Source organism: Anoplopoma fimbria, chromosome 9 (genome assembly GCF_027596085.1).
Source record: "Anoplopoma fimbria isolate UVic2021 breed Golden Eagle Sablefish chromosome 9, Afim_UVic_2022, whole genome shotgun sequence".
NCBI classification, from domain to species: Eukaryota; Metazoa; Chordata; class Actinopteri; order Perciformes; family Anoplopomatidae; genus Anoplopoma; species Anoplopoma fimbria.
This window is the reverse complement of record NC_072457.1, coordinates 8,006,305-8,026,204: the sequence shown is the minus strand read 5'-3', so window position 1 is coordinate 8,026,204 and position 19,900 is coordinate 8,006,305. Positions and strand designations below refer to the sequence as shown.

The 19,900-nt window shown below is 41.7% G+C and overlaps 1 protein-coding gene across 1 annotated transcript; it reads left to right on the top strand.

Annotated features, from left to right (window-relative positions):
- The first annotated feature begins 3,950 nt into the window (after window positions 1-3,950).
- Window positions 3,951-19,479, top strand: fhdc1 (FH2 domain containing 1). The gene is given in 12 exon segments (XM_054604757.1): window positions 3,951-4,205; window positions 4,208-4,482; window positions 6,683-6,744; window positions 9,468-9,570; window positions 9,681-9,766; window positions 10,690-10,790; window positions 11,909-11,979; window positions 12,485-12,592; window positions 14,973-15,043; window positions 15,740-15,857; window positions 16,022-16,186; window positions 17,048-19,479. Coding segments are annotated over 12 exon segments (3,546 nt in total). The 5' UTR covers window positions 3,951-4,009; the 3' UTR covers window positions 19,238-19,479.
- The last annotated feature ends 421 nt before the right edge of the window (window positions 19,480-19,900 follow it).

Below are 19,900 nucleotides of genomic sequence, written 5' to 3'. Positions count from 1 at the left end.
ATTCATGGCAGCAGGTGGATGTGATGGATCTGGACACACAGACTGCTTTCCTCTCCCTCAGGGCTTCTCTGTATAGGGTTACCAATGGGTGTGTTTCCTCTTCGGTGACTCATTTTAGGCAAAGGATGTCAGTTCAAGCCTAGTTGGTTGGTTGAATTATAACCACAAATCACTGTCACAGATCTGATTTCTTTAGGGAGGTAGGATTAATGAACCTGGAGCCTGAACACATATGGTGCTACATTGAATGAGTCCTAAAACCCGGAAACTAGTTGTGTACTTTTTGAATTACATTACATTACATTACAGTCATTTAGCAGATGCTTTTATCCAAAGCGACTTACAGTCAGTAGTATATATTACATATCATTCACCCATTCACACACTGATGACAGGCTACCATGCAAGGTGCCACCATCAGACTGTAACTAACATTCATGCAACATCCAGTCCACACCGATGGCAAGCCTTCGGGAGCAACTTGGGGTTAAGTGTCTTGACCAAGGACACATCGACTGCCGAAGCCGGGTATCGAACCACCGACCCTCTGATTGGAGAACTACCTTGCTCTCCACTACGCCACAGCCGCCCAATGAGTTTGAATGAGTTTGTGGCCTGAAATAAGGTCTGTGGTTAAATAGAGCTTAAAATATTCTAACGTTTTGAACATCATTAAAAACATGTGTTTAAAAGGCTGGTTGCTAACAAGTAGCTAACTATCAACATTTAGCTTTTATGGTGGTAACAAGAAGTCATGCGACTCCGGTGTAGTTATTAGCTTTTTACCTCTGACGATTGCATTCAGGCTTTGAAAGATTAAAAAAGTTGCGTTCAATTGTGATCGTCGTGTTAGCTAGCTTAGCATTGCCTAGCTCTGTCCAATGGTAAAATAATAATTATGTGTTGCAGCAACAGTGAATCTCATTAATTAACACATTAGGATGTATTTAGTTTGTTTAATTCATACAAAAACTGAAGCATAATGTTGTGCTGAGGATTCGTCAGACACCAGAGACAAGGATTTGTTTTGAGTTAAGTTCAAAAGTGCTTTATTTTAAGCTTTGCATGAATATTGCATTTCCGAGCAGTTATACGTGCACGGACCTAATTAGAACATTCAACAGGGTTGAACGTCCGGAAAAAGGCCCTTGGACAAGGTGCGCAGCGGATTTCATAGGTTCTCCGTTAGGGAGCCTATTGGTCAAATATTAAAGTAGCAGGCGGAGCTTGTTTTAGCTATAAGCGGCCTGGTTGGAGCTCTGGGCATATCCGCCCACACTGGCTCACGTCCCATTGGTTGCTGTCATCTTTCAGTGTGTGTGTATGTTGTCGAGTGTACATGTGCGAATCTGGTCTGGACTGGTTTTATTCGGGCAATCTGTACTATTTCCTTATCTTGTTACTGTCAGTTTTCTACAGTGAGGGTATTGTCCTCGTAGAGTACGACCTTGCCTACTCCTTAAGCCAGGTGGTTGATTCATCATGTGTGTATGTGTGTGTCTCAGGCCCTCCCTGTTCTTGTGTGACTGTTCTGCACTTGGCGTGTAGACGCGGGGATGCTCTCACGCAGTTTCTGACCTTCTACAGTACTTTTCCACTCTTTCTGAGTGCCTGAGTTTATGTGTAATAAAGTAAAGCGTGTTTGTTAATACTGCTGTCATGATTACTTTATATTACAACAGTAAGAATAGACAAGTTTAATATTGAGTTTGATACTACCCTTATGCATAAAAAATGAAGCTAGAGCTAGCAGAAGATTAGCCTAGCGTAGCATGAAGCTAAGGGGGAGTAAGCTTAGCTCTTTCTGAAGGTAAAAAAAAAACACCCTCTTGCAGCAGCTTTATATTTAGCGTACAAACATGAGACTGCTAGCTCTCTCCAAAAAAAGCAAATTAATTAATTGCTAAAAATTTATTTTCCTTTTTTATCAGCTGAGATGACCAGAATAATAAAAGAAAAACCAACAAAAGAGAAGGACAGTTTAACTCTTTGTTCCTTAGGCCTCCATAGCATCTGTTACTATGTCGACAGGTGTTTAACACCACAGAAGAAGATGACTCAGTGTGAGGTCAGATGCTCTCACTCAGCCTTATGAATTAGAAATGAGCGACGGTGAGGTCCAGCTCTGAGGACGGGACAGCTGAGCGTGCAGGCTGATGTTTGCAACATGAGGCCATTAGTGACGTCTGCTTTATTAATTAGTCATAATCCCGAGGTATCAGGTGGAGAAGGCTGCTAACTAATGGGAGGTTACTACTAACATATCACTTAGTTTTATAAGATGAGAGTCGATTCTAGAAACAACAAATTGGCCATGCATGCAGTGTTTTGTACCAATTATTTATTATTATTTTTATCAGAACGCATCCAAAAGATTTCAGTTAATGTGCTGACAGCAATAATCCACCACCATGCATCTGATTTATCTCCTGTTTCTTGTCAGAAGCACCACTCATTTCTTTGTTTAGGCCAAGAAGAGTATCAGATCACTGTAGCCACGTCAACTATGGCAGTGAGTGATGAGTTGTCCTGAAACAGAATCAGTTTCCCTCCAACTGAGAGGTACCCATAACCGCTGACAAAGAGAGAGAGAGAGAGGAAGTACTTCCTTTCCTTCTGGTTAGTGAGGTTGAATACTTGTTGTGTTCTCCCATAGTCATTAGCAACATTATCAATTAACAAATTAAGTCAATTATCCTCTGGTCTTTTTGAAAAAACTGTTCTTGTCGAGAAAAGTTTGTACAATGACTCAAATTTTAGCGGTTTAATCCTCTAATAGTGTGCAGATTACAGATTAAGCTGTGCTATCAAGCAAAATGTATCTTTTGTTGGCCCCGTATCAAGACATAAATGTCCTTTTCAGTTGCTTCAGTGGGACTTGCCAGAACATCTTTTTCCAGGGTGACCTTGCAGAGCAATCTGACAGAATTCGCATCGTTTCAACTTCTTTCTGGAGCCCTATGTTGTTTGTTAATAGTGTTGCTATGGGACACGCTCTCATGGCAACAGATGATGTGGATTTGAATACATAAGAGACAGCTGGTTGTTTTCCATAAAACTACAGTCAGTCCTGGATGCTGATTGAAAATCAATATCTGTTCCTCTGATTTAAATCAGAGGGTTTTAGTAATTGTTGCGTTTCACTTGGTAACACTTGTACTGCCTCTGCAAGAAATAAATTAATACAATTAATTAGATTAATGCTGAAGAGTCAACAGCCAGTATTTGAACAGACATACAGACGTTTTATTGAATGTGTATTTGCATTGAATTTCTTTATGTATTTGACAAATTCACTGATGTGTCCGTCCGATGCAAGAGCAGCGGAGACTTTTTTTTGTTTTTGTTTTAACCTGCAATAACTTTTTATCTCTCTTAGTGGCCCGCTACATGAGAACTCTTCAAGAATGAAAATGATACCAAACTGTGTAACAGAAGCTAAGCTGTGGGTGTAATGTCTCTTGACCGTTACACACCCCAGAGCCTGACTTCAAAGCCCTTCAAAAACAGAAAAAAAAAATAGGATTTGCCATTTCCCCTCATTGTGAGCCCCTTTGACTTGGTACCCCTTCTCTTTTGATCTGTCCCCCTTAATTTCCCCCTAATTTCAGATTGTCCACGACAACACGCATGACTACCTCTGTGTAATCCTGTCCTATGTATGTTCTTGTTGCTCTCCTAGCTCCATGGCCATCGCCGCCGCCCGCCCTCTCCCACTGGGAGGTAACCTTCAAAGGCTCCGCTCAGCACGATGGACGACCAGCCGAGTGATGGAGACGGACAGAATCAAAGGACGCGCTCCCTTCATTGTGACCAGATGAAGGGACATCTACCTTCCTCCGGCAGTGAGGGGACGCACACTGCAGCATTTTGATGTTCGTCAGAGCAAAATTGACGCACTTAAAAAATAAAATCCTTTGGAAATAATTTTATAAAAAGAGGAACCAACTTGGTCAGATATATTCAGTCTCTCAGCATAGAGCTCATATGCTGACTGTTTATCTCTGTGATGCTTGTTATGAGTTCACCCACAACCAATGAGCCAGAGAGCTGCAGCAGCGAGGGGAGCAGCTGCACCACCTCCTCCATCACCACCTCTGACCCGTCCTCTATGTCCGGACACACTCGCACCGCCCCACCTTCCCTCGGCGACGCCCCTCACACCTCTAAGCATGAAGCTCCCCCGCCTCCTCCGCTGCCGCCGCCGCCCCTCCGCCCCCCACCAACCACAACGCCCGGAAGAAGCGCCGCGTCCGCAGCTTCTTCTGGAAGCCGATACCGGAGGAGAAGGTGCGAGGGAAGCCCAACATCTGGACGATGGCGGTGCGGCAGCAGCAGTACCAGATAGATGTTCGCTCCGTGGAGGAGCTGTTCGGGCAGCAGGAGGACACGGCGACGGGTATACGAGGGGGGACACTGAACTCTGGATCCTCGACCCGGGTCTCCAGGTCTCGCTCCTTCAAGGAGAGCAGCAAGGATGAGGTGAGTCTGCTGACACCATCAACACTGGAAAAATTTTGGTGGAGTTAAGAGTGCTGACACAGTGATTATACATCAATCCTCTTAGAATGAAAGTGGCCCCTGTCTGGTAAATAATTCCCTGGATTTACTTTAGACCAATAAGATTACGAGATAAGTGCCCTTATTTGTGTTTTGTGCCGATGTTTTTACAGCTTTTTACTTGCAGAACTCGAGAAAAGTGTTAGGTGTTAGTGTAAGGTTTATATAGTTTTTCTTTTCTTTTTTTTAAGTTTTGCACACAATCGAGTCTCATTGTTCCTTGGAAACTCTGTAAACTGAGAAGAAACCAGAAATCAGTCACAGTCAGGCCTGAATCTGACCTGATGAAGGTCTACAAACCAGAATGCCTTCAAACTTGTAATTGACAATATTAGATTATTGTAATTCTGTTTCAGCCCCTGAAGTTGTCATTACAAATCTCAGCTCGAGAAAACACACAAGCTTGATTCGTGTAAATATGGAGTCCTTATGCCTACAAACATCCACTTCCATTGTTTTTGCAAACACGTGCATAACGTGCTGAAAGTCCCAGATTCATGACCATACAATGCTATAGTATAAAACTTTAACCCGATCCCAGTATGTATTCAGATATCCCTACAGGGATAAGTTAGGTACCAGGGCTCAGTTACAGCTTTTCTTCGAGTGTAAGAAATTATTTGTGTTCATAAACACAACAAAAGCATGCCTGCGATGTATTGGACTCCTGGAAAGTAACATGTGAACTGTAATTCAATACGATCGTGACACAAAGGGAGACTCATGACACATTACATTACATTACATTACAGTCATTTAGCAGACGCTTTTATCCAAAGCGACTTACAGGAAGTGTATTCAACATAGGTATTCAAGAGAACTACTAGTCACCAGAAGTCATAAGTGCATCTCCTTTCTTAAACAAGCATCTTAAAGCATAAACCAGAGCAAAAGTATAGTGCAGAGGCAAACTACTACGAATAGGATAAGTGCAGTAAACGAATACGAATTCAATAAGTGCAGCGAACTGATACGAATACAGTAAGTGCAACAACTAATACGAATGCAATAAGTGCTACGAGGAAGGCTCAGGGTAGTACTTCTTGAAGAGGTGAGTTTTCAGCCTGCGCCGAAAGATGGGCAGCGACTCTGCTGTCCTGACGTCAGTGGGGAGTTCATTCCACCACTGAGGGGCCAGGACAGAAAAAAGCTGTGACCGGGTGGATCGGCCGCAGGGACCTCTGAGCGACGGGGCAACCATCGCCCGAGGCAGCAGAGCGAAGTGGTCGGGCGGGGGTGTAGGGCTTGACCAAGGCCTGGAGATAGGAAGGAGCTGTTCCTTTCACTGCCCTGTAGGCTAGCACCAGAGTCTTAAACTGGATGCGAACCGAATAATTCTCACAATGAGCTGGCTGCAACTGGTCAAACCTCAAAGTGAGCCGTTTGTTGGGGACAGTTGATACTAAAGATATTGCTGTCACAAACTTTAGGGAAGAAGATCTATATTCATTATATTAGGGCTAAAACAGTGTCACTCTCAATTAATCAATTATTTATTGATTGTTCAGTCTATGAAATGTGACAAAAATGCTGTCAGAAAGTCCTCAGGTAACTTGTTTTGTCCAGCAAACAGTCCAAAACCCGCATATATTCAATTTGTAATAAATTAATTTGTTAGAAAAAGTATTTAACAATGAATTGTTTGTATTATCGTATATGTACGTACAACATACAACAGTTTATATTGTCAGCAATTGATTATTTAAGCTCTATATCTGTATGTTTAAGGTAATTGTTCTTCTTTTCTTGTCTTCCTCCTCCTCACCTGTACTTACCGTCTTTCATTCAAACCACAATAATGTCTAATTGCTATATGACACCCTTACTGTGCCTTGTGAGGGAGCCTTTTTTAAAAATGTACATACTGTTCTGTAACCTGTTAGAGTACAGGCCATTGTTGATGAAGGAGGCGTGAACCATGTGTGGCCCGGTGGAAATTCAGGGTCCCATAGTGTGTGTGTGTGTGTGGTGGGGGGGATTTGTACCGCAGGTAACACAAGCAACAACGACCAGGAGTGGTTAAAAGAAGGGAGGGTTGTGTTCATATGTGTGTGTTTCATTGTGTGTGTGTTTGACCAAAGCTACAGCACATTTATGAATCGCTTCTCTCATTTGTTTTCAGATCAGCATCCTTGACTCCAAGAGGGGGATGAATGTGGGAATTTTCCTGAAGCAGTTCAAGAAGTAAGTCTTCCCCTCTGTTTCACTGCCTGACTGAAGAGGAGTATTTAAAGGTTTCAGACAAATGAAAAGAAAAAACAACCTGAAACGTCTTAGTAACTCTCAAGTATGGGTTTGATGCTCCTTGTTGTAGATTCTCTCTGGAGTCTAATAAGACTTGTTATTCCCTCACTGGTGTTTTAACGATGGTGGTGGAGAGTGCTTTCTAAAGACTGCTTTGCATAGCTTTTTGTTAATTCCCGTATATCAGTTGATGACCATCAACATACAATGGCTGGCTTGTACTGATCTAAAGGCCAAATATGGTCAGATAACTTTTGCTTTTATGGAGGAGGAGTTGATACATCCATGATTAGAAATAATGCTCCAGAAGTCTCATGTGCAGATGTGTCGGATGAAAACATCCGGCACACCCCGTCGATCACTTGTCCTCATTTTATTCATGAATAAGTTTTACCCGGTGGATGTATAGGCGCTGAAATGTGAGTTCACTTTATCAGTTTGATTGGAAATGCCACTGTTCTGTATCCCCCCGTAAGTCAGGTCAATGTTACTTATATAGCCCAATATCACAAATCAGAAATTTGGGCTTCACAATCTGTACAGTAAAGACACCCTCTGTCCTTAAACCCTCAGTTAGGATAAGAAAAAACTGCCCCCAAAAAACATAAAAACAAACTTCAATAAAGAAAGGTTTTAGTTATTTTTGCTTTAAACCCTCAATACATCCAGAAAGCAATACATGAGACTGATTATCTGTGCAGAAAAATCATGTTTCTCTGCCTCCTTTCAGTGCTCCTAAGATTTCAACGCCCACGAATAAAAACCAACCAACCAATCAGAGCAGAGGAGTCTCTAACATTAGCTGTCAATCACTGCCTGTGAACTCCAATCAGACTGTCAAACTCTGCAGCTCTGATTAAATATGCATCAAGGTTATTGTAACTACATTGCCTATATCTCGCCTCAAATGTTTTCATAAACATATTTTAGTGTTTAGCGTTTGTGACTCGGCCGTCATGTCAGCTCACTGACAAATGTCAGCAGATACAGCATACTCATGATGATCTCCCTGTTTAAGAGATGTTACAGTCTTTAAATCAAGATTATGAGGACACAACAGTGAAGAATTAGTACAGAAGATCAAGGAAGAAGTAGGGTGGTAAATTGATATACAATTTGGCAAACTGTCCTCACAGGTACTGAGGAGAGAGAGATATTTGTTTCTGTATCAGACAGTTTTCTCTATAGCTAACGAACACTTAGGAAAACACTCATTGACCTAAAGGTAATACAGGACTCAGGAGAAAAGGAATAAGAATGATTAATTGTTTTTTATAATCATACTTCCATATCCCACATTTGATTATACTGTGTTTGAGCTCTTCACACCGCTGTCCAGGAGATATGAGACCAAAACACTGATGGTATTCTGAATCTCAGTTTCAGGTGACAAAATCCATAAAATCTTGACAGAGGTTTGAGTCCAAATCTGTGTCAGTTATTCTAAACTTATAATTCTTATTTCAAAGCTCTCAATTGTTAATAATTAATTGGTTCTGAAATCTGGAGATGTGTTAGACCAGACTGAGCGTGGTGTTTTTAGTCTGTCGTGTGGAGCAGGGAAACAAAAAGTGTGTTCGGTATCTTTTTTGCATGACGGTGTATTTGCATGGCTCCCCTCTGTATTTCAATGACATTTGAATGTCAGCCTCACTGCACTGAGTCAGGCCCTCGTCACAGCTTGTGTTTCTTTTTGTGTGTTTCTTTTCAGCTCTAATATAAGATAAGATAAGATAAGAGAATCCTTTATCCTGCTGCGGGGAAATTTTTCCTTCCTAATAATGCTTTGAGTCAGTTAGCAATATCATTTCAAAGTGCAGAACTCATCATACATCATTCAAAAAACAAACATTTTCGGCCATTACCACAAAATATCACTTTAAAAATAACATTCTAGTAACTTTAAAGGAGCAGTGTGTTGATTAAAGGGGTTTATTTGTAGAAATGTAGTATAATATTCAAGAATTTGTTTTCATGTGTGTGCAATCCCCTTACTTTAACATTAATATCTTATCCTCTCTTATAAGGGTTTATAAATATGTGTAAGTGCTAAATCAATCATGCAACACTCCCTGAATTTAGACTCAAAAATAAAACACAGCATATAACTCCTATGTAGTAACAAAAGAGTTTTCACGCTGTGCCAGTTTCAAAATCTATATTGTCTAAAATGACTGTCCTACTGTTACAACTACTATGATTGTTGATCCAAACGTGGCCTGAAGAGTTGGATAAACATGTATCTCATACAACAAAGGTTGAATATTATAAGCCTCACGAAGGTTATCACCGAGCTGCTGCATCATCGGATTAGGTCATATTGTGAGGTGTCCGCTTACTGGATATTGTCCATGAAGGTTTTTTTTTTTTCTTTATAGCGGTGATGTAATCGGGAATTGTGTTGCAGCACTAGTGAGTCGGGCGTGTCCTGGATCAATGTCACTACAAATAATGATACATAATTGATAAGACGTGTTGAACTGTGAATATCGTTTGTAAGAAGGAGCACAGAAATGCTCACATATAAAGTTGAACATTGTCAGCGTCAGTATTTTGGGGGGTTTGTTTAGTGTCTTTGTAAACACAGGGGAGGAATATTTAAAAGAGAGCACCTGTGCTGTTCATCGTCGACTTTAATTGAAATAAACGTGAATTTGTTTCAGGTCCAACCGCTCCATTGTTGAAGACATCCGACGAGGAGAAGGGAAGACTTATGGAGCGGAGCTGCTCAGAGACCTGCTGAAGCTCCTGCCTGACATAGAGGAGGTCTGTGTTTATGAATGTCCATTTTTTTTTTTAATCAAAAGACCAAACCTGATGATGACAGACTGTGAATGTAGACAGAAAACAAAGCTTCCTCTCTCTCTATTGATCAGATCAAGAAACTCCAGGCGTTTAAAGGAGACCCGGACAAGCTGACACTGGTGGATTCCTTTATGTTCCTCTTGATCCAGGTGCCTCGGTAAGTACATTTCAATGGTGTGTACATAGTGTTGTCTCAGTCAAAGGGAGAGTTGATGAAAGAAGAAAAGGATGGACAGTAGATTTTGTGAATAAGGATTTGCATTTTGTGGGAATTTTCCAGGGAACTTGTACCTCATTCACATGTGTTCTTACAAAAAGTGTTGTATCTGTATGTAAGCATTTCTTTGCTGGGGACGGTGCATTTAATCTGTAATGCACCAGAATTGGCAAAAATTGGCATTTGTCATCTCTTAATAAAATGTAACTGCAAAGGTTGTCTAAGTTACTTCTGCTAAGTAATTTTTCCAATTTTATGGATTTTTTTCCTGTCATTTTCTCTGTAATATCACATTAAAGTACAAAAGGTGCGGGGTGAGATAATTGAGAAGTAATAATTAAATGAAGTAACAACATTGAAAATGAGCAGGACATAAAGATAGCAGCAGCAAAAAGAGAGTTTAGTGTTGACATGTGTATGTATTAATCATCTTTTGTTTTAATTGGTTACTGAAAGATCTTAAGTGTTCAGTTGTCTGATATGAATTGGAATTATATTATATTATATTATATTATATTATATTATATTATATTATATTATATTATATTACATTATATTATATTATAATAGAAACGTAAGTAGAAACGTCTTAGCAGCCTCTGTGGACATGTGATATCTAATGAATCAGAAATTAGCAATAACTGGACTTTTACAGTTTTTGTTAACATCTGAAGGAGAGGTTGGAGTCAATTAAAATTTGAATCCACTCACAACTTGTAATTGTTCACGCTCTACAAGTTTGTGAAGGTCACTAATAGATAATGTTCCACTAACAATCCCTCCTGTTTCCTCATCCATCATCCTCAAAATGTTATTTCTCCTCAGATCACATATTTAACGTCTCTCTTCTTCGTCTCTTACAGGTTCGAGGTTCGGATCGAGGCCATTGTCCTCCGCGAAGAGTTCTTCCCTTCCTGTACCGTGATGAGCCGCGAGATCGATGTCGTCCGCGTCGCCACTAAAGGTAACAACACACGGCTCTGCTGCCTTCACACACACACACACACACACACACACACACACACACACACACACACACACACACACACACACACACACACACACACACACACACACACACACACAGTCACATGTGCTCAGACAGGTGACCCAGATATTTGAGCTGTCAACGTGCGGCTTAACAAGAAGTAGGATTGTGTCACCTGAGATATGATGATGTGGGGACAGAATGGAAAGAAGAGTCTGTGTCATCTTTGTACTGTTGATTTTTTTATTACATATAAATGATACATTCTGTCTGATCATTCTGTCTACGACTATATTTTATTTAAGTTCATTATTTATTATTTTTCTACTGTCTACTTATTTACTATTTGGTAAACCAAAGTATTGGACCTATTGACCCGGTGATGGCACTAGAGAAAAAGTTAAGGGTTCACCAAATTTGTTAAATTCAATTATGAGAGATTTGAAAGTCTGAACTAAATTTCACAACAATCCATCATAAGTTTTATTTCAGTCTGACCGACTAACATCGCATCCCTTGAGCTACGCCGCTAACATGCTAAAAATGACATGTGCTGTTAAATGTGTAATTTAAAGTAAAATGACACACCCATTTATACACACATATCTGTATCAAACATGTTCTGGGTATTTATAAACTATAATAATGTATAAACTGACCAAGAAACTGTGAACAGTGCCTTTTTTTAATGAAGCCATCACTTGAGCCTGTGTCATTTCAGCTGAGTCACTCTGTCCTGCTGCTCTGTGGTTTATTGGATTTTTCTTAAACCCTATTCTACAGTACTTTGACCTTTTCACTGCAATGCAGAGACATCAGCTGAACACCCCGCGGGACAAATTTAGTCGAATTTTGTGACACCAATTAATTCAAACTTTCAACAGTATTTTGCATTTATCCTCTCTTTAAGAACTATGAGGGCAGCTGGTCGAAATGCAAAAATACATTTATTTCATCTTTCTATGAGTAGGATTCATTCTTCCTGCTGACAGTCGTTCTGTGTGGTGCTGCTAAAGTGAAGTACTTTGTAATGGGATGCCGAGATTCTGCTCTGGATTCTCTTTAAGTGAGTTTATACTGATCTCATCATATAGAGCTGATGAGCTGCGAGGAGCTTCATGCCATCCTGCATCTGGTGCTGCAAGCCGGAAACATCATGAACGCTGTGAGTACAATAGTTATGTTCACTTAATACACAAACATCATTCTCCTTTCTGTCTGATTTAAAGGAAAAGGCTGGCATTATTGTACAAATAATTTACTTTTCTTTTTTTAAATGTAAAGGTAGAAGTTCTTTCCTTAGTCAGCTGGACACTTTAGATTCTGTTTATTGTTTCTTACGCAGGAGTAAATTGTGCATTTTAAAGGGATGTTTAGCTGAGCATAGCATAAAGACAATACTCTGTCTTAAGGTAAGAAATCACTTATTTTAAAGCTCAATAATTACCCCTACCTTCCAGTCTTCAAGCTAAGCTAATTAGTCTAGAAAAATGAGAATTTGTGATGTTCTTTTTAAACTCCTGGAAAGAAAATTATCAAATTATTGCTTTAAAAAAAATCTAATTGGATCATTGGCACAAAGAAGAAATACAGATTATGACCAGCTTTATCCTTCAACATCCTGCTGTGTCTCTGTGTGATCTTTGATTGGTCCCTCTGTGCTTCTTTAGGGCGGTTACGCGGGCAACGCTGTGGGCTTCAAGCTTTCATCTCTCCTCTCATTGGCCGACACCAAAGCCAACAAGCCGGGGATGAACCTGCTGCACTTTGTCGCCATGGTGAGTGAAGGCTTCGGTTATAGAATATGACGCACACAATACCTTAAAGAGATGCACTATCGTCTGTAAACGAACACGATACGGCAAAGTGAGTGCGTCAGAAAATTGCTATGTCAACACTTCTCTGACACAATGTCAGCATAAAGTTTAATGATGAAAGCTTCACAGTGCTTTTGATTGTTGCAGGTTTACTTTTTGGGTTGCATAAATCAAACCTAATCTATATACTTTACAAAGGATTAATATACCTTCTATTGTGTTTTTGAAGCCATGAATGTGTATACAGTGGGGCAAAAAAGTATTTAGTCAGCCACCAATTGTGCAAGTTCTCCCACTTAAAAAGATGAGAGACGCCTGTAATTTTCATCATAGGTACACTTCAACTATGAGAGACAGAATGGGGGGAAAGAATCCAGGAAATCACATTGTAGGATTTTTAATGAATTAATTGGTAAATTCCTCGGTAAAATAAGTATTTGGTCACCTACAAACAAGCAAGATTTCTGGCTCTCACAGACCTGTAACTTCTTCTTTAAGAGGCTCCTCTGTCCTCCACTCGTTACCTGTATTAATGGCACCTGTTTGAACTTGTTATCAGTATAAAAGACACCAAAAATTAAATAAAGATAATAAAACATTAAATAAAGATAATAGATGATATTGCAGCCTTCGTGGCATCAACTTAAGATATTGTGTTTTATATGTATGAACAAATGTCTCAATAAAGTTATTGAACAAGAAAAAAAAAAAAAAAAAAATCTACCCAGCATGCAATGCGCGGTGATCGCCGGTGAACGAACCTATTTCCATCGGGTGCTCCGGTCACCGGGATTCTACCGGGACGGCTCCTCTAGCTCCCGGACGGAAAGATAATAAAACATTAAATAAAGAAATTAAAACATTAAATAAAGAAAATAAAACATTAAATAAAGATAATAAAACATTAAATAAAGAAAATGAAACATTAAATAAAGAAAATGAAACATTAAATAAAGATAATAAAACATTAAATAAAGAAAATGAAACATTAAATAAAGATAATAAAACATTAAATAAAGAAAATTTAATTTAATGAAAAATTAAATAAAGATAATAAAACATTAAATAAAGATAATAGATGATATTGCAGCCTTCGTGGCATCAACTTAAGATATTGTGTTTTATATGTATGAACAAATGTCTCAATAAAGTTATTGAATTTAAAAAAAAAAATATATATCTACCCAGCATGCAATGCGCGGTGATCGCCGGTGAACGAACCTATTTCCATCGGGTGCTCCGGTCACCGGGATTCTACCGGGACGGCTGCTCTAGCTCCCGGACGGCTCATCCTCCTCTAGCTCTGCTAGCTAGAGGAGGATGAGCCGGCCGGTCCACCGGTACCGTGAAAACACCGGTACACCGGCACACCGGTATACAGGAGGATGAGCCGGCCGAGCCAGTCTCCAGATCTCAACCCCATTGAAAATCTGTGGAGGGAGTTGAAAGTCCGTGTTGCCCAGCGACAGCCCCAAAACATCACTGCTCTAGAGGAGATCTGCATGGAGGAATGGGCCAAAATACCAGCAACAGTGTGTGAAAAGCTTGTGAAGACTTACAGAAAACGTTTGACCTCTGTCATTGCCAACAAAGGGTAGAAAACAAAGTATTGAGATGAACTTTTGTTATTGACCAAATACTTATTTTCCACCATAATTTGCAAATATATTCTTTAAAAATCAGACAATGTGATTTTCAGGATTTTTTTTTCTCATTTTGTCTCTCATAGTTTAGGTATACCTATGATGAAAATTCATTCATCTTTTTAAGTGGGAGAACTTGCACAATTGGTGGCTGACTAAATACTTTTTTGCCCCACTGTACTTAGCACTGTTTTCACATGTGAAAAAGTTAATGTACTGAATTCGTACTTTATCTTTGAGGTACTAATTAATGTACTGTAATATAGGAACTCTTTTGTAGAAAATGATCAGGTATCTCTAATATAAGTAGACACTGATTTCATCCTATTAATATTTTATATTAGTCTATCCTGATCACTGCAGTTAAATCACACAAAACTTCAAATATGTGAAATGAAAGTAAAGTGAGACACACATTTCAGTCCAATAAGAGACAGTCACTTGTCAGACACAAATAATTCATTTTATATAAATCTTTCTCAGAAGTGGTAGTTGAGTAAACACACTGCAGGAGGGCTGGTGGACAGCAGATGGTGACAGGAAACAGAAAAGAGCCAAGAGAGGCTGGAGAGGCACTTACATAACCAAACAAAGAGCGGTCCTACCTTCACAATGCAATGACGCCTATGAATCATGCTCAGCAACCAAATCAGTTTGGATCTAATCCATGTGATCCGTCTCACTCTCTTTCCACGCAGGAGGCGAAGAAAAAAGACGAGAAGCTGCTCAAGTTTCCAGAGAAACTGCAGGATGTCCAGAGTGCAACCAGGTAAACTTCAGACTGAGTCGAAAACATAGTAGTGACAAAAGACACATTAAATGGCGCAATTTTTCAATTCACATCTATAGTGACTGTTAAGTTTAGAATATTCTCCCCCTAAATGTTGTTCAGTTATAACACACTTAATTTGGTTTGTCGTTTTGTTAAAGAACTTTAGTTATGTTATATCGTCCTGAACCCATCACATTTAAAACAGCTTCATATGCTATTTAATGACACCCGTTACTCCAACATTTACTACAAGTTTAGCTTTATTATTTTCCCATAATACCCTCTCTTCAATGTTTTACATGCAGTGAGCTGAATACCTAGTTCTTTATTGCTGAATTGACAACAACGTCCAGTCTCATTACTCAGGCTTGTAGAACTTTGAGAGTCATGAAGTGTGATGCTGGTGGCTGTCAGGCTCCATCAGCTTTACAAGTTCATCTCTTGAGTGGAGACAGTACAGCTCCAGTACTGCCAAGAATACTCCTCCCTCCCTCCCTCCCTCAGGATATGTGAACGCTTTTCTCACAGTGTTCCTATCTTCACCTTCAACGAATGACATGCTGATAGTGGGTTCAGCAAATTGCTGTCAAATTCTATCACGCTCAGCATTAAGGACAATGTGATAATCACAAAGCACTGTCTCTAAACACATTTTCCTGACTTGAATGTCCCTGCTGTAATGTTTTCATGTAGAATCTCAGTGGAAAACATCGAGGTGGAGTTTTCCTCCTTATATGTTCGGATTAAAACCCTGGAGGAGAAAATTCAAGGAGACCAGGAGCTTCTGGAGATGCTGGAGCCGTTTCTGCAGGTGAAGCAGCAGCAGTAGTTATGAAATACTTTATATACACAGACACATGTAGAGAAAGCTGGATCCAGGCCACTGTACATTTCTGGCCCTGCTGACTCAAGTGCTTTAGATAAAGACACCCATAAGAGTGTTATAATGAAATATGCATGTGCCTGATGTCTCAGAGTTCAGCGCGGACGCTGCAGGACCTGAAGAGATGCAGGCTGGACCTGCGTAAAGAGGGCAACGCTCTCATCGACTTCTTTTGTGAAGACAAGGACACCTTTAAGCTGGACGAGTGCTTCCGCATCTTCCAGGACTTCTGCATCAAGTTCAAGAAAGCTGTGAAGGTCGGTTTTGGGGAAATGATGATTCTGGTTTAGTTTACAACTTTTTTGTCGAGTCGTACCTCATTCTAGAGGGTAATAGTAACGTTGTATTTCTGTGATCAAGGAATACATAAACATTGTCAAAAGAGGTCAGATTGGGCAGGAAACACAATGCGACAAAAACACAGGTTTTAAAAAAAACACGTTACTCAAATTTAATTGCAAGATGAAAAAAAAAAAAAAAACATGTAACAGTAAGATTAATAGCCAAACTGTCCACTGCAGTCAACTGCAGCTTTAACTTAATTGTCCCCTGGGAGAATATTGTCTCACAGCCAGGTTCAACACAGAATTACTTCCTGATTCAATCGATTTTCTTGTGCAGTTACGGATTTTTACTGACATTCTGTGGGCTCACTTTAGGTTTTAATTCCAAATTACGTGGTTTAAGTGCTGGCTAAAGTATTAGTTATTTACAACCTGTCTAATCAGACTTTGTTGGAAGTTGTTGTGTGATGTCATTCATTGATCTCCTTTCAAAATGTCTCTTTATTGGGGGAGCTTTGATCACATAAATACATTTCCCATTGTTGGAGAATTTCATATGCACCAACAATCAACACCAACGCATTCGTGAGAACCAAGCATTGGTGGCTCCTTCCTATTCAGTCGAACAAAGCACTGTGCTGTGATAAATCATAGCTAAAACTACAAAAGTAAGGGCCATGTTGAGATAACTTGAAAATATTCATAAAGATGAGTGAATTTAGAGGTTAAAATATGCTTGAAATGTGGATATCGTCCTGTTTGATATTACGATATATTTGTATCCCTGTCTTCCTACTTGAGTCTAAACATTTCTCTACTTTCCACCTTTCTCAGGACAATGCGGACCGTGAGTTAAAGGAAGCAGCCAGACAGCGTCGTCTGCGAGAGTTGGAGGAGAAGCGGTTCGCCTGGTCGGGTGCAGATCAGAGCGGTGGATTTGGTCGGAGCAGCAGCGAGAACGACGTGGAGATGCTCACCAAGGAAGGCCTGCTGGACTTCTTCCAGCAGAGGTCTCAGAGCCCAAACAGTCCGCTGGGACGCTCCGCCAGCGCCCGCCGCCACCGTCACACCATGACCTCCATAGCGGACCGAGATCTCCATGGATACCTGGAGCTATTCGGAGGCTCTGGGAATCCCACCGACTACTCCAAGTTCAACAGCCTACCTCGGTCGGGCCGGGCCGTGCAGCGGAGGACGACGCCCTGGATCTTAGGCCAGGACGACAACCGTGAGCTGGGCTGCGACAGACAGGTGACGTCTCCATGTGCGGAAACCGAGCCCATCAGCCCGCTGGCCAGGTTTTCCTCCTCTGGGCTGAATGATAACGAACCATACAACAACAATAATTACTCATCTGTGTCAGAGGGCAGCGCTCTGCCTCGTCCCTTTGGTGTCTTTCAGAAATCCGCCCATCTCCCCAACCCAACCATTAGCGGACACATGAACGTCAGTTTGGAGACGCACACTTTAGTTAGAGTTCCCCAAGCTTTTGACCTCCCTAGTCCAAACAATAACAGTAATCCAATGCACTTTGTCAACCACGGGGATGTCGTGGTGATTGATTTAGAAAAGGAGAGACAGTCACTTCCTGTAAATCTGGACATCCTCCGACATGGTAACGGTTTAGAAAGAGGAGCAGATCCCAAGGTGGCCTGGGGAGGAAAAATAGATCCTCTCACACAGGCCGGCGTGTCTCCTGAGAGAGAAGAAGAGGACAACAGCACATTTTCCTCAACAACCTGCGATACTCCCCTCCCACTAGATCCCTCTGTATCCAATAAGAAACCAATGGTTTATATTCTAGACTGCACAGAAACAGACTGCTCTGTCACCTCTGATTACTCTGAGGTCGAAAGCTTATCTCTAACGAAAGAGGGACTTCACTTCAGAACGACTGGCTGCAGGAGATCCGATCCCAGCTCTCTGTCTTCTAATTTGGATTCCATGTCGCCAAACAACCAGTCCACCTCAACCAGTGAGCTTTCGGCTCCAAAATCTGTGGACGCAGCATCCATGACCCCGTCTGCTATCACAGAAGAGTGGGACTCGGAGAGCTGCGACACGGCTGAGGGGAAACAAGCTGCGGAGAAAGATGCACAGAGAAGCAGCAGAAAACCAGCGAATGCAAAGAGCAAAGCGACGAAGAGCGGCGGAGGACGCATCGTGCGAACGCTGACCAGCAGCGAGAGCCAGGGCATGAGGAAAGTTGTGCCCATTAGCAAGCTCACGAGGACGGGCGGCATCAAGGCAGCAGAGAGAACTTTGGCGCATGATGGTGGAGATTTGCGCCGGCCTCTCCGTGACCAGAGCACCCCGGCGAGAGGACGGAGCGAGAGGACCACAAGACCTCCTCGACACTCCAGTCTGCCTCCGGATGAGTCCAAAGCTCAGAGGGGAGGCATCACGGCCGGCGTTTCCAGATGGGCACGCGATTCGACCCCGAGAAAGGCTTCCACGCACAAGCCGAGCGCCAAACCGCTCAGGAACATCCCCAAGGCTGCGCCCGAGGAGAAGATGTGTCGCTCCACCATGAGAGCGCTGGCTCAGGCCCAGGCTCAGGCCCAGGCCCAGGCTCAGGCTCAGGCTCAGGCCCAGGCTCAGGCTCAGGGTGGAGCTTCCTCTGAGACCAGCAGCTGTCACACGCTCAGTGCGAAGACCTCCTCCGACCTCCCCAGCTTCGCCCGCAACACCGTGGCTTCGACCTCCAGGACCAAGAAGGAGCTGGCTGCACCGTCCGTCCCCTCCACCCCGTCTCGCAGCCCCTCGCTTCCAGGTCGGCAAACCCCGGTGAAGCAGAACAGGTTGTCGCCAGCGGTTCAGACCAGCGAGGAGCGGCCACAAGGGACAAGCCTGCGACGGGTGCAAAGCGTGAAGGCAACGAGTCGCAGCGCCCACCGCAGCGAGACTCCACCGCCACCCCCAACGCGGGAAGATGTTCGCAAGACTCATAGCTTTTCTGAAAAGTCTGTATATTCTAGAGACCTGATGACGCCCGGCAGAGGTGCTAAACCAGGCTGGAAATAAAGCAAATGTGGTAGAAACAAGACTGCAAAAAGACCAGAAAGAAGAGACACTTTGATGTAAACGTTCTTCGCCTTCTACAATGCAGACGAATCCTCTCATATCATGCAAAAGACAGGAATCCAAAAAGACGTTTTAAGCTATTCTCACACTTGCGGTTCCTCCAGTAGCTGATTCTGTATCAGGTTTACGAATTACAAAGAGCACGATGCAATGAACTGCTCCGCAAGTTCCTGTTTTTGTTGCTGTTGTTTTCACAACCTCCCTTTTTTTTTTTTTTTTTTTTTGCTAAGGGAGGGCGGCATTAACTAAACTGACAAATGGCAAATTGTTGTTTTTACCCAGGAGCCTCTTTGCCTGCTTAGCTGTCTAGTAACTGTATACGCTAGGTGTCTGTGATGATGTCGTCGTTGAACACCACTGACTTTATGATGCTGCTAAGTAGCTCCGACAATTTGAGAGTTTTAGTGTCCGTTTTATTCAGGGTTCGTTCAGGATTTGTTTTGTCCTATCTTGCTGCTGTAATGGTGTCTTTTAGTTTCGTTGCGTGGCGTCCTCCTGCAGAGAATCACTCCTGTTTTCCTTTTGTTCCCTTTGCTTGATACCTCATAAAGATCTCAGTGGCCTTGTACCAGCAGAGAACGTAAACGTAGAGTATATTCATTT